The 15,694-nt window shown below is 41.2% G+C and overlaps 1 protein-coding gene across 2 annotated transcripts in view; it reads left to right on the top strand.

The window, feature by feature from the left end:
- SEC24D (SEC24 homolog D, COPII coat complex component) overlaps window positions 1–15,694 on the top strand; it is a 255,374-nt gene that overhangs the window by 203,046 nt on the left and 36,634 nt on the right. For both annotated transcript variants that reach the window (XM_033938041.1, XM_033938046.1), the window contains exon 19: window positions 2,128–2,246. In XM_033938041.1, the coding sequence (XP_033793932.1) occupies window positions 2,128–2,246 (119 nt within the window). The remainder of the gene's footprint in view (window positions 1–2,127; window positions 2,247–15,694) is intronic.

Genomic DNA, 15,694 nt, shown 5'->3' with positions numbered 1-15,694 from the left:
GACATGGGAAGGAGGCACTGGGGGTACTAAAGACAGGAAGGGGCACTAAGGACATGGAAGGAGGCACTGGGGGGCACTAAAGACAGGAAGAGGCACTAAGGACATGGAAGGAAGCACTGGGGCACTAAGAGAGGAAGGGGCACTAAGGACATGGGAAGGAAAGAGGGAGAGAAATAGAAAGGGACAATTCTTGGGCCTGAGTGCAGAAAGAAAGAAATGAAAGAAAGGATACACAGACAGAAGGAAACGCAACCAGAGACTCATGAAATCAATCACCAGACAGCAAAGGTAGGAAAAATGATTTTTATTTTCAATTTAGTGATCAAAACGTGTCAGTTTTGAGAATTTATATCTGCTGTCTATATTTGCACTATATTTGTCTATTTTTCTATAGTTACTGAGGTGACTGAGCTCGCGGAGATGGGATGGAAACGGGTTTTTAAATTTTAGTCCTAATAGTTTGCCGGTCCACAAAAATAATTCTTTTATTTCTGGCCGGTCCATGGATGTAAAAAAGTTGAAAAACACTGATGTAGAGTATGACGGCTTTCTTTTTTCGCCCAGGCCGCACACGTTCAAAAAGCCGTGCACGCGTGGCTGCTCAAGTTGATCAATCTTCTCCTCTCCTGCAACTTCCTGTTTCCGGTTGTGTCAGAGGAGAATAATTGAACAAATGAGCAGCCGCGCGTGCGGCTGGGCGAAAAAAGAAAGCTGGCATATACTACATCTAAGGTGAGGTGGAGGGAGGGAGATGGCGGAACGCTGCAATCGGTCGGGTGTCTGCTGTTTTGTATCACTGCCTGCCTGCGCTCACGTTCCAGATCCTCCTGTTGCTCATTGTACTGCAGCATCTGTATGATTATGTGCTCAGGTGGGCATTTTTTAGTGTGCATAGTTGACCTGATTTGAGCTATAGGTGAACATGGGGGACACGTCATGCAAGGGAGGACAAGTCAATTGATTTATTTTATGTTCTGTTTTTACTACAGGGCAGAGGCACTGAAACAGCTTCTCAGTGCAGTAGTAGTAGTGGCAGGACTCTCTTCTGTCTTCATGGTGTTTTCGCAGTACTGAGGCTTATATGGAGCTGGCGGGACTGGTGACGAGGTGGTGAAGGGGATGGTGGGTGACGGTGACGGGGCGGTGAAGGGAATGGCGGTGCGGGGGACAGATTTTTTCCCCGTGTCCATTCTCTAGAGCCAGGTTCTATTTTTCGAGATGCTCCAGCTTCTCCAGATTTCTGTGTCATTTGTCTGGAGGTTTGCATGCACTAAATGTACATCCGCCAGCTCTTTTGCCATCTCATCTACTCAGGTCTCCAATTCATCCTGGTGGCGTGCAACCTCCTGCAACTCCAGCTTTATTTCCAATACCGCCTGTTTAATATCCAATTTAATGGGGAGTATGTTATCTCTGAAGTTGGCTAGCATGTCTGCAAAACTGCTGGTGACCGACTGCCTCTGCTTGCCATTTTTCTATCTCTTTCTGAAATAGGCCTCACATGGTTCCCCAATTCTGGAGCCACTGTCATTTTGAATGTGCTCGGGGACTGCTGTGCTACTCTGTATTCACTCCCATTCGGCTGCCATTTCTACTTCTAGGTACGAGAGGACCTCAAATGGAGGGGAATGGCGCTCAATCATCAGTTCTTTATAAGAATTTCACTGCAACCATCGCATCCTGTGACATCCCATTTATTTTCACTTTAATACTTAGTTGCTTCTTTGAAAATAACATGTTCCTTTGCCTGGCAGTGGGGCTCAGTTCTTATTACAAAGCAGACACTTTGTCCAGGCTATACATGTTGACAGGAAAGATGAATTGCTGGATATACTTTCAGAGTTTAGGAATTAAGGGCTCTTTTTACAAAGTCGTGGTAGCAGCTGCTGCTGTGGTAGTCCTCTGACGCCTAAAGGGATTTAATGGGCGTTGGAGTGTTTTCTGTGCAATAGCCACTACCGTCCCTTTGTAAAAAAAAAAAAAAAAAAGGGGGGTAAGTTATTTGAAACAGATCAGGTACAATGTTAATGGCTATTTTTTATAGAATTTAATTGTAAAGCCTGTTTTTGTAAAGTACAGATCACAACTTGATTGCTGCTTTCTTTTTTAATTGTTTTGGAAATCTAGCTTATAAAGCAGTGCTGAATCAGCCACTGAAGACTGTCCGAGACGTGCTGGTTAATCAGTCTGCCCACATTTTGGCCTGTTACAGGAAGAAGTGTGCAAGTCCATCAGCGGTAAGCCAGGTGAGTGGCAGCAGCCGTAGATTCTGGAGTCCTGAGTTGATGGTGTTGTAGGATTACCTGCCACAACTTACTGGGGCATTCGCATTTTCTGTATTTAGTAACAAACATATTTTTTGAATGCCGTTAACAAATGAAAAGATAAATTGCACATAATCAGTGACTAACAAAACATAAGCAGAGAAAAATCTAGTATACAAGTGGGTTTTGAACAGTTTTCTAAAATGCATTGAAGTCAATACTAAAGACTAAATATTGGGTTCCCACTGTGCAGCCTGTAGATGCACAATTAAATTACAGAGTGTATGTTTGCACAGACTGGATGGACCATTCAGATCTTTACCTTCCATCATTTACATAAGCGACTCTTCATAGAAGGGAAAGCAAAAAAGGTAGGAGTATTCATAGAGTGACTGGGATTAGCAAACTGGAACTGATCAGCAAGATAGTTAGGGCCAGGACATGTAGGACTTTGTATAAGATTCAACCAAATTTGAATATTACCCTGGCCTCAGTCTTTGATAGCAAGGCACACATAGTCAGTCACAAATTAAAAATTAAATGCACAGCCGTATTCTGTATAATATACATAGTAGCATAGTAGATGACGGCAGATAAAACATAGAAACATAGAAATAGACGGCAGATAAGGGCCACGGCCCATCTAGTCTGCCCAACCTAGTGTCCCTCCCCTACCTTTGCCCTGTGAATAGATCCCATGTGCCGATCCCATTTGGCCTTAAAATCAGGCACGCTGCTGGCCTCAATCACCTGTAGTGGAAGACTATTCCAGGGATCAACCACTCTTTCAGTGAAAAAGAATTTCCTGGTGTCACCTCGTAGTTTCCCGCCCCTAATTTTCCACAGATGCCCTCTTGTTGTCGTGGGACCCTTGAAAAAGAAGATATCTTCCTCCGCCTCGATGCGGCCCGTAAGATACTTGAACGTCTCGATCATGTCCCCCCTCTCTCTGCGCTCCTCGAGCGAGTATAGCTGTAATTTGTCAAGCCGTTCTTCGTATGGAAGATCCTTGAGTCCCGAGACCATCCAGGTGGCCATTCTCTACACCGACTCCAGTCTCAGCACATCCTTGCGATAATGCGGCCTCCAGAATTGCACACAGTATTCAAGGTGGGGCCTCACCATGGATCTATACAATGGCATAATGACTTCCGCCTTACGGCTGACGAAACCCCTTCGTTTGCAACCCATGATTTGTCTTGCCTTGGACGAAGCCTGCTCCACTTGATTGGCAGACTTCATGTCCTCACTGACGATTACCCCCAAGTCTCATTCTGCAACCGTTTTTGCTAGGATCTCGCCATTAAGGGTATAAGACTTGCATGGATTTTGGCTGCCCAGGTGCATAACTTTGCATTTTTGGCATTGAAGTTGAGTTGCCATGTCCTAGACCAGCGCTCCAGAAGGAGTAGGTCGTGCATCATGTTGTCAGGCATTGAATCTTCGTCTGTTGTGCATTTGCCCACTACATTACTTAGTTTGGCGTCATCGGCGAATAATGTTATTTTACCTTGAAGCCCTTCTGCCAAGTCCCTTATAAAGATGTTGAATAGGATTGGGCCCAAGACTGAGCCCTGTGGCACTCCACTGATCACCTCCGTCATTTTGGAGGGGTGCGTTCACCACCACCCTTGAAGCCTACCTCCAGCCAGTCCCAACCCATTTCGTCAAGTGTCACCTAATCCTATAGAACTCATCTTGCTCAACAACCTGCGGTGTGGTACGCTATCGAATGCATTGCTAAAATCCAGGTACACGAGTGTCCAGGGACTCCCCAATATCCAGCTTCCCCGTCACCCAAATCAAAGAAGCTGATCAGGTGGATTGGCATGATCTCCCCTTAGTAAATCCATGTAGTCGGGGATCCCGTAGATTCCCTCATCCAGGATCTTATCCAATTGGTGTTGATTAGAGTTTCCATGAGTTTGCTCACTAGCGATGTTAGACTCACTGGTCTGTAGTTTGCTGTCTCCATCTTTGAGCCTTTCTTGTGGAGTGAATGACGTTAGCCTCCTCCAGTCCAACGGGACGCTGCCTGTACTAAGGGAGAGGTTGAAGAGCGTGGACAGTGGCTCTTCCAAGACATCACTCAGCTCCCTAAGCACTCTGGAGTGCAGGTTGTCCGGCCCCATTGCTTTGTTAACCTTGAGCTTTGACAGCTCACCATAGACACTGCTGGGCGCAAACTCAAAGTTACTAAACGGGTCAACTGAGCCAACCCTTGTCTGTAGCTGAGGGCCAAGCCCTGGCGCTTCTCGGTGAAGACTGAGCAGAAGTATTAATTTAATAGTTGGGCTTTTTCCGAATCCTTTTCCACATAGTCTCCGTCTGGATTCCTAAGATGTACAATCCTGCCTGAGTTTTTTTCTTCTGTCACTGATATTACCTGAAGAAGGATTTATCTCCCTTCTGGATGTTCTTTGCCAGAGACTCCTCCATGTGGAATTTAGCCTCCCTGACTGCTGTTTTGACAGCTTTTGATTTGGTCAGGTAGTCTGCTCTAGAGTCCTGCTTCCCCGATTGTTTGTAAGAGATGAATGCTTTTTTCTTCTCCTTGATGAGGTCTGAGATCTCCGCAGTAAACCACTGTGGCTTATTGTTCCTTCGCCGTTTACTTACTGATTTAACATAGCGGTTTGTTGCTTCTTGTATGGTGGCTTTCAAAGTCGACCACATTTCTTCCACGTTATCGGCTTCTGCTTGGCTTTGTAGCGCCTGGTGAACGAAGTCTCCCATTTCTTTGAAGTTTGTGTCCTTGAATTTGAGGACCTTGGTCAGTGTGGTAGATTTAGTGAAACCTTTCCTGAGATTGAACCATACCATGTTGTGGTCACTGGAGGCCAATGTGTCGCCCACCGAGACCTCTGTGACACTTTCTCCATTGGTAGTATCAGGTCCAGTATTGCCTGATCCCTTGTTGGTTCCAACACCAGTTGCCTGAGTTTTGCTCCCTTCATAGTGTTTAATAGCCTCCTGCTGCTGCCGGAAGCAGAGGTAAGTGTAACCCAATCCACATCAGGCATGTTGAAGTCACCTAGCAATACTGTGTCCCCTCGCAAGGTGATATTTTCTATATCTCCGATTATTTCCATATCCATAAAGACCCGAATCCATAAAGATCCATCCAGTCTGCCCAACTTGATTCAATGTAAATTTTTTTTTAATATTTCCTTCTTAGCTATTTTTGGGCAAGAATCCAAAGCTCTACCCAGTACTGTGCTTGGGTTCCAACTGCCGAAATCTCTGTCAAAACCAACTCCAGCCTATCTACACCCTCCCAGCCATTGAAGCCTGCCCCAGCCCATCTTCTCCCAAATGGCCATATATAGATACAGACCATGCAAGTCTGCCCAGTACTGGCCTTAGTTCAATATTTACTATTATTTTCTGATTCTAGATCCTCTGTGTTTATCCCACGCTTTTTTAAACTCTGTCACTGTTTTCATCTCCACCACCTCTCTCGGAAGCCCATTCCAGGCATCCACCACCATCTCCGTAAAGTAGAATTTCCTAACGTTACTCTTGAATCTACCACCCCTCAACCTCAAATTATGTCCTCTGGTTTTACCATTTTCCTTTCTCTGGAAAAGATTTTGTTCTACGTTAATACCCTTGAAATATTTGAACGTCTGAATCATATCTCCCCTGTCCCTCCTTTCCTCTAGGACAGTGTTCTTCAACCTTTTGACACCTATGGATCGGTGGAAATAAAATAATTATTTCGTGGACCGGCACCGGTCTGCGGACTGACAGTTGAAGAACACTGGGCTAAGTCATGGGCCAGATCTCACCCATCTCCACCCAATCTCCGCCCCCCCCATAATAGTACTAATTGTAACACCATTTTTTCCATTCATTTTTCATTTATATATATATACACACACACAATATAATCGTATTAACAACACATAATGGTTAACCACAAAATTGAACTACACAAAGCACACTGTATGCTTTTCAATATTTATTCCTACCAGAACACAGATAACTCAATGCAAATACAGGACCAAAAACTAAAAGTACTAATATATACAAACAAACCCTAAGATGCAAGACTCTGCAGGCAGTACAACCCCAGAGAAAAAGAAACAAATACATTTCTTCCTGAACAGATGGCAGATATAAATCAATCAACTAAATTAAAAAAATAAAAACAATTTCCCCCTACCGTTGTCTCCCTCCCTCCATGCTGTGCCTTGCCTTCTGGCCTGCCCCCTCGGTGTTATCTTCGGGCTGGCTCCCTCTTCCTCAGTGCTGCAGTGCACAAAGCCGTGGGCAGCATCCTATGCCTCATCTGGAAGCCTTCACTCTGACGTTGCGACGTCAGAGAGAAGGTTTTCTGTTCAGGCGCAGGATGCACGTAGGAGCCTCTGCCCACGGCTTTGTGCACTGCAGCACTGGGGAAGAGGGAGTCAGCCCGAAGACAACACTGCATCAATCGTACCATGGACCGGCAGCTGAAGAGTACTGTCTGGGGCCTGATGCATATGCCGGTCCTGTGGATCGGCAGGAAATTTCTGTGGGACTGGCACCGGTGGTTGAAGAACTCTAGGCTTCCAGTCTCTCCTCATACGACTTCTGGCGCAAGCCGCCTTTCATTTTCATTCGAACGAGTCCTCGGCCTTGGGCCCTCATTAGGCGAGAGAAGCCGAGGTATATATAATAGTATGCTTCTTGCGATTTCCGCAGAAAGAGAGAGTGCTACAAGCAGCACGAAAAGTGGCCATATTATGTGGAACAATTGCAAAAGTGAAACTAGTTGCGGATATTTCTTCAGCAACTTTAAGACACCATCGTCATTGCCGAGAAGTTACTAGATGTCTACAACAAAACAATATTGGCTATAAATGGCATTAGCCATTTGGGGATTTACTTTCTGATAGAAAATAAGCAACATAAGAGTAACTTCAGCAGTGGAGAGCCCAACAGATACTTATACAGGCCAATCTTAAGGTGATATGGGCGAATTAAAAAGATTGATAAATGTTATGCTGAGATATGGCCGTTTAAGAGAGCGAATAGAATGCTAGGTATAATCAAGAAGGGTATTACAACCAGAATGAAAGAAGATTATCCTGCCGTTGTATCGAGCAATGGTGCGTCCACATCTGGAGTACTGCATCCAGTATTGGTCCGCCGTACCTTAAGAAGGATACTCGAGAGGGTTCAGAGGAGAGCGACACGTTTGATAAAGGGTATGGAAAACCTTTCATACACTGAGAGACTGGAGAAAACTGGGGCTCTTTTCCCTGGAGAAGAATAGAATTAGAGGGGACATGATAGAGACTTACAGATCATGAAGGGCATAGAGAAAGTAGAGAGGGACAGATATCTCAAACTTTCAAAAACACAAGAACGAGAGGGCATTCAGAAAAGTTGGAAGGGGACAGATTCAAAAACAATGCTAGGAAGTTTTTCTTCACCCAACGGGTGGTGGACACCTGGAATGCGCTTTCAGAGGACGTGATAAGGACAGAGTACAGTATTAGGGTTCAAGAAGGAATTGGACAGTTTTATGAAGGAAAAGGGGGATAGAGGGGTATAGATAGAGGACTACTACACCAGGTCCTGGCCCTGTTGGGCCGCCGCGCGAGCGGACATGGCTGGCACGATGGACCTCTGGTCTGACCTAGCAGAGGCACTTCTTATATTCCAGCAGAGGCACTTCTTATGATTCTTATGCTGAAGTAGGATTTAGGTGGGAGTTCGGGTGGATAATTAAGAAGTGAGGTGAGATATTCTGATATTTTATTTCTGCTGTGTTATTCGAAGTTGTACCTTGTTCCTACTTTTTGGAACTGGGTAATAAGGTCTGTCTTTAGGGAAGGGTGGGCTAAGGTTATTGGGGGAGGGAAGCCCAGGAGATTACAAGAGTGGAATGGGTGGGTTTGAATGAGGGGGATGGTATGAGTGAGATAAGAATGGGAGCGTGGTTTTACGTAAAAGAAAAAATATGACTTTTAAACTTCAAAATTGTGTTTCAATAAATGTTCGTGGATTAAATTCTCCTAGGAAACGTCAGCTTTTCTTTAAACATAAGAACATAAGAATTTCCACTGCGGAGTCAGACCAGTGGTCCATCATGCCCAGCAGTCCGCTCATGCGTGGCCCTCTGGTCTAAGACCAGCACCCTAACTGAGACTAGCCCTACCAGGCACAAAGTCTTGTTCAACAGAAACTTGTCTAACTTTGTCTTGAATCCTTGGAGGGTGTTTTCCCCTATAACAGCCTCTGTAAGGTCTTGCTACCACTCTCTGGGTGAAGAAGAACTTCCTTATGTTCAACTTTAGAGAGTGCTCTTATTCTCCCTACCTTGGAGAGGGTGAACAACCTGTCCTTAATCTACTAAGTCTATCCCCTTCAGTACTGTTGAATGTTTCGATCATGTTCCCTCTCAATCTCCTCTGTTAAAGAGAGAAGAGGCCCAGTTTCTCTAATCTTTCGCTGTACGGCAGCTCCTCCAGCCCCTTAACCATCTTTGTCGCTCTTCTCTGGACCCTTTCGAGTAGTACCATGTCCTTCTTCAGGTACGGCGACAGTGCTGATGCAGGTACTCCAGGTGAGGGCGTACCATGGCCCGGTACAGCGGCATGATAACCTTCTCTGATCTGTTCATGATCCCCTTCTTATCATTCCTAGCATTCTGTTTGCCCTTTTTTGCTGCCGACCGCACATTGTATGAACGGCTTCATCGACTTGTCGATCAGAACTCCCAAGTCTCTTTCCTGGGAGGGTCCTCTCCAAGTATCGCCCCGGACATCCTGTATTCGTGCATGAGATTTTTTGTTACCGACATGCATCACTTTACACTTATCCACGTTGAACCTCATCTGCCATGTCGATGCCCATTCCTCGAACTTGATTATGTCACGTTGCAGATCTTCGCAATCCCCCTGCGTCTTTACTACTCTGAATAACTTCGTCGTATCCGCAAATTTAATCACCTCGCTCGTCGTACCTATGTCCAGATCATTATAAAGATGTTAAAGAGCACGGGTCCAAGCACCGAGCCCTGCGGCACCCCACTGGTGACGCTATTCCAGTCTGAGTATTGTCTATTTACCCCCACTCTCTGTTTCCTATGCTCCAGCCAGGTTTTAAACCACGTGAGTATTTCACCCTCAATTCCATGGCTTGCAATTTTCCGAAGTAGTCGTTCATGCGGAACCTTGTCAAAAGCCTTCTGAAAATCCAGATATATAATGTCGACTGGATCGCCCTTGTCTATCTGTTTACTCCCTCAAAGAAGTGCAGCAAGTTCGTCAAACACGATCTGCCTTTGCTAAAACCGTGCTGACTGGTCCTCATCAGCCCGTTTCTGTCAAGGTGATCAATGATGCTGTCCTTTATCAGTGACTCTACCATCTTTCCCGGTACAGAGGTCAGACTCACCGGTCTGTAGTTCCCCGGATCTCCCCTCGAACCTTTCTTGAAGATAGGTGTAACATTCGCTACCTTCCAGTCTTCAGAATCTTTCACAATTTGATCGATAGATTGGCTATTAATTGAAGCAGTTCAGCTATGGTCCCTTTCAGTTCCTTGATGACCCTCGGATGGATGCCATCCGGTCCAGGGGATTTATCGCTCTTAAGCCTATCAATCTGCCTACATACCTCCTTTAGATTGACTGTCAATCCTGTCAGCTTTCCGTCTTCGTTTCCAGCATATAGCCTGATGGGTTATGCTGTGTACATCTTCTTCGGTAAATACAGATGCAAAAAATGTGTTCAGTTTGTCAGCGATTGCTTTGTCCTCCTTTAGTGCTCCCTTTATTCCATGGTCATCCAACGGTCCCTCCACTTCCTTTGCGGGTCGTTTCCCCCTTAATATATTGAAAGAAAGGCCTGAAGTTCTTCACCTCCTTGGCTATTTTTTCCTCGTAGTCTCTTTTGGCCCTTTTTACCACCTTATGGCACCTGCGTTGATGTTGTTTGTGCTTGTTCCAGTTTTCATCCGTTTTTGACCTTTTCCATTCCTTAAATGAAGTTTTCTTGTCTCTGATCGCTTCCTTCACCTCTACAGTGAGCCACGCTGGTTCTTTGTTCTTTTTTCCTCTTGGATCCCTTGTTGATACGCGGTATATATATATTTTGCGCCTCGGTGACTGTGTCCTTAAAAAGGGACCAAGCTTGCTCTAGCGTTTTTACAGTGCTTATCCTCTTATTAATCTTCTTTCCTACCATGAGTCTCATCCCTTCGTAATTCCCTTTTCAGAAGTTCAGTGCCGTGGCTGTCGTTTTGGGACCGATGTTTTCTCCCCTGCGTCCAGATCAAAGCGGATCATATTGTGATCACTGCTTCCCAGCGTCCCTTCAACTTCTACATCTTGTGCTAGTCCTCACAGGCCATTTAAAATTAAGTCCAGAATTGCATTTCCTCTAGTATTTTCCTTGACAAGTTGTTCTAGGAAGCAATCGCCTACAGCATCCAAAAACTTGGTCTCTCTAATGCAGCCGGAGATGCCTAGGTTCAGTCCTATTCCCGGATAGTTGAAGTCACCCATGATAACTGTGTTGCCTCTCTTGCAGTTGCGTTTAATCTCATCTGTCATTTCTCTATCAATTTCTTTGGACTGCCCTGGGGGGGTCGGTAGTAGATGCCGATCTTCGTTTCCAGGCCATTTGTTCCTGGAATTTTGACCCATAGAGACTCTAACTTATCCGTCAGTTGTGGCGTGTTCTCTCCAGCAGATTCAATTTCCTCTTTGATGTATATGGCAACGCCTCCACCTTTTTTGAGCCACTCTGTCTCTGCGATATAGTTTGTATCCCGGTAGCACAGTGTCCAGATGTTTTCCTCAGTTCACCATGTTTCTGTGATGCCTATGATGTCAACGTTATCTTTTTGTGCTATGGCTTCTAATTCACCCATCTTATTTGTAAGGCTCCTTGCGTTTGTGTACATACACTTGAGTTTGTAGCTGAATGTATGCATATGTCAATAGGTTTTGTTCAAGAAACTCATCAGCTCCCAAGTTGTGAATTTTTTCTCATAAAAATATTTCTGAAATTTATTTTGCCTCTAATAGAACTAAATCTAAATCTAATGAGGTTGCAATATTGTTGACAAATTCAACATGCCCTATGGTTGAGAAGATTATTAGAGATAAGGAAGGCAGATTTATATTATTAAAGGTGAAAATGGGAGGGAGATTATATATTCTTTTAAATTTATATGCTCCTAATTCCAACCAACAAAGTTTTTTTCGATAAATTAAATGATTTATTGAAACTTCATCTAGAAGGGAATCTCATAATTGGGGGTGATTTTAATTGGACCCTTTTCCCAGAAAGAGATAACTCTTCTCATGTTGTGATATAAGATAAAAAGGATAGGAAGCATTTGAAAAAGTTTCTGGAGAACTGGGACTTAATTGATATTTGGCATTTTCAACATGCATTAGACCAAGAATATACATTTTATTCAGAACCCCATGATACTTTCTCTAGACTAGATTTCTGTCTTGTGAGTAAAGAATTAGTCCCACAAATAACTGGATCAAATATTGCTACCCGAACATGGTTGGATCATGCTCCTATAAATATTACTATCTGAATTCTGCCAAAGAAAGAAGGAGTTAAATATTGTAAATTGGATGATTCTCTATTGTTGAACTCGCAAAATGTAGAACAGATTGGGGAAGAATTGCAAAGTTATTTAAGGAGTAATGAGGATGGGATTACATCTCTGATAAGTATCTGGGAAGCTCTGAACGCAGTATTAAGGGAAAAACTTATCTCTTTAGGGCTCCTTTAAATATAAAACACGTATGCAAAAAAGGAGACGTCTATTATCTCAGATTTATCAACTAGAATCAGAGTATAAGAAAAAAGAAGAAGGATAATAATAAAAGTAATAAGAGAATGTATAGATATAAATTTGTTGGAGAAACTTAAACAACTGAGATTAGACTTACAGGAGATGGATTTGGAAGATATTAGTATAAAGTTACAATCAATACAACAAGAATATTTTGAATCAGCTAAAAAGACTGGGAAATTGTTAGCGCATAAACTACATAAGAAAGCTTTAAGAAATTATATTACTAAAATAATTGATCAACATGGTATGCAGTGTACAACTTCCCATCAAATTCAAAATGCCTTTATACAATATTATAAGAAACTACACACTATGGAACATGAAGAACCAATTGGTAATTTATTCAAATTTTTTGAAAAGCTGAATATTCTGTCCCTGTCGCAAGGAGAGTCTGAGCAATTGTCTATGCCAATTTCTGAAGAGGAGGTCAATTATTCCGCAAGCAACTGAAAATCTGGCTTTTCACTAAAATGTAATTCTATCCCCCTTACTCTTCTCTTCTATATATAAGTTCATGTAAACCTTTTTTTTTTTCCTTCTCTTCCTATATTTTAAGTTCTTTTAAACCGTGCCGAGCTCCACATCCGTGGAGATGATGCGGTATATAAACTTAAGGTTTAGTTTAGTTTATGGGCTATTAAGGATATGAAAGTAGGAAAATCACCAGGCTTGGATGGCTTTATAACCAAATTTTATAAAGTATTTAAAAACTATTTGGCTAAGCCTCTTGTAGCTTTCTTTAATGGCCTAGAGAAGGATTCTCCCCTACCATATTCATGGAGATTAGCGGGAATTACATTAATTTTGAAACCGGATAAAGATCCAACAAATTGTGGTTCATATTGACCGATATCACTCCTCGGAGTTGATTATAAAATTTTTACAAAGATTGCAACGATATGTCCCACAATTGGTGAAAGATGATCAAGTCGGATTTATAAAGGGAAAATGTACAGTTGCAATGTTTGTAGAGTATGTCATTCACTATGGAATGTTCAACATACAGGGGAATCAGCCCTAATTCAGGCTTTTGACAGGGTCTATTGGCCCTATCTGTTTAAATTAATAGAAAAAAATGGTCTTTATGGGAACCTTCATGATGTGGGTCCAAGCACTTTATTTATCTCCCCTTGCTTGTTTAAGAATAAATGGAACATACTCAGAAAGTTTTCAACTTGCACGAGGGACTCATCAAGGTTGCGCCTTAACTCCCATACTCTTTGCTATAGCCATGGAACCATTGGCTCAACTAATTCGCCAGCATCCAGAAATAAATGGTATAAAGTGTGGTAAGGTGGAACAAAAAATATTATTATTTGCTGATGACATTCTTTTTACTTTGGCTAATCCTGTGGACTCTATTTTGGCAGTTATGCAGGTGCTAGACTTATTTGCTCAAGTTTCAGGATTTAAAATTAATGTTGATAAATCTGAGATATTAGACCTTACCTTAAAGGAGAGGGAAAAAATAGATATAAAAGAAAAGTTCCCCTTTAAATGGGCAAAACATCATTTGTGATACCTGGGGGTGAATATAACCAGAACGATATCTGAATTATATTCAGCCAATTATCCAGATTTACTTAATAAGATCATGTATGATTTGAATAGATGGAAACATTTAAATATATCATGGCTAGGAAGAATTCATTCCATTAAAATGATTGTTCTTCCCAAGTTATTGTATTTATTTTCTGCAATTCCAGTATCAATACCAATGTCCTTTTTTAAATTAATATCTGGATATTTGAATAAAAAACCAAAAAATGGTCTAAGAGATATTTGGAGCATTGAGATTAAGCATCAAATTAATGCATCTCAATGGCAACTAATTTGGTCTTGGAGAATGAGATGTACAGTGTCAGCATCTATGAGACAAACTTGGTTCTTTTTATTACATAGAGCTTTTTGGACCCCTACACATTTGCAAAAATTAGACAGTTCTAAGTCCAATAAATGCTGGCACTGTAATCTGGAACCAGGGACATTAGATCACTTACTGTATCATTGTCCCTACATTAAAACTTTTTGGAATTCAATTTGGCCACAAATTAATAAATTGATGGAAAATCATATAGCAATATCATATGATACGGTATTATTTGGAATGATGATGAGGAAAAAAAGTCAAATTTCACCAGAAAATAACAAGCTTTTATTAATTATGACAGGGGTTGCCATTCAGCATATAACTAATAATTGGAAGAATTATAATAACCTAAATTATACATTTTGGTGGAATACAATATGTCATATATTTAAAATGGAAAGAACAATAGCAATACAAAGAGGGACATATACTAAATTTATAAAAATATGGGGGCCATTGACAAAATACTGCAATGAATAAATAGTAGGATTTCTCTTCTTCTTTTCTTCTTTTAAATATCTTTTTTGTGACGCACATAGAGGGGGGGTAATGAAAATAATTTCTACATAATATGTTATAATATGTTATACAATATGTAATATATGAATGAAAAGTAATAGAAGGGTGGGGGGGGGAGAGGGGATAAAAATATATTTAGAATATGATGTATTAGATATAAAAATGATATTGTGTATTATCAATTGTATTTTAATATTTTGAACACTTTATGTAAAATTTGAAATTTAAAAATAATATATGAAAAGTAATAGAAGGGTGGGGGGAGGGAGAGGGGGAAAAATATATTTAGAAACATGATGTATTAGATATAAAAGTGATATTCTGTATTCATCAATTGTATTTTAGTATTTTGTACACTTTATGTAAAATTTGAAAATAAAAAATAATAAGGAAAAAAAAAAAAAAAAGGATTGGAGAAAAAACTTTTTATTTATATTTGGAATAATAAACATCCAAGAGTTCCATGTAATATGCTATATCAACCGAAAAAATTTTGTGGAATGGCGGTCCACATTTCCGATCATATTATCAGGCAGCTCAGTTGCATTCTTTGATTAGTTGGAAATTTGAATCTCAAAAGAGCTGGGTAATTCTGGAACAAAATTTAATAGAAGAATTTCTCGTATGGGTGATTCCATGGTTACCCAGTGATAACTTTAGAAAATTAACCTCTAATAATAATCCTATTATACAACATACTTTGGCATTATGGATTAAAACAAGAATTAAACTTATGGGCTCCCAAAATTTTTTTTATGAATTAGCTATAAGATATGCACCTTTTTTCTCTCCTGGGAAATTAGATAAGGCTTTCTATTATTGGGAGAAACAAGGTTTAAGGTCTTTAGGGCAATTGATAAAGGATGGAAAACTAATTATTTTTGACTGTCTGAAATTAGAATATGGTTTGGAAAGTTGTGACCTTTTCCATTATAGACAAATAAATGATTTTTTTCATAAAAGAGTCCTACAAGAATTAACCCAATCACCTACATTACTGGAGAAGGCATTTATATATGGAGCAAATAGAGGGAGCATTACACACTTGTATAATGCTATTATCCAAACTATAACGTTACCTTCAAGATATAAGCTAGCTTGGGAAGAGATATTTGTCAAAACCTATGAGCAAAATATTTGGAATAAGCATCTAGGTTCTTTATTATGTGTATCTATCTCTAGTGATATGATAGAAAATGGATAGAAAATGTTATATCAA

The sequence above is a fragment of the Geotrypetes seraphini genome, chromosome 1, assembly GCF_902459505.1.
Source record: "Geotrypetes seraphini chromosome 1, aGeoSer1.1, whole genome shotgun sequence".
Lineage (NCBI taxonomy): Eukaryota > Metazoa > Chordata > Amphibia > Gymnophiona > Dermophiidae > Geotrypetes > Geotrypetes seraphini.
The sequence above is the reverse complement of the archived record's forward strand: the minus strand, read 5'-3'. Positions and strand labels throughout refer to the sequence as shown.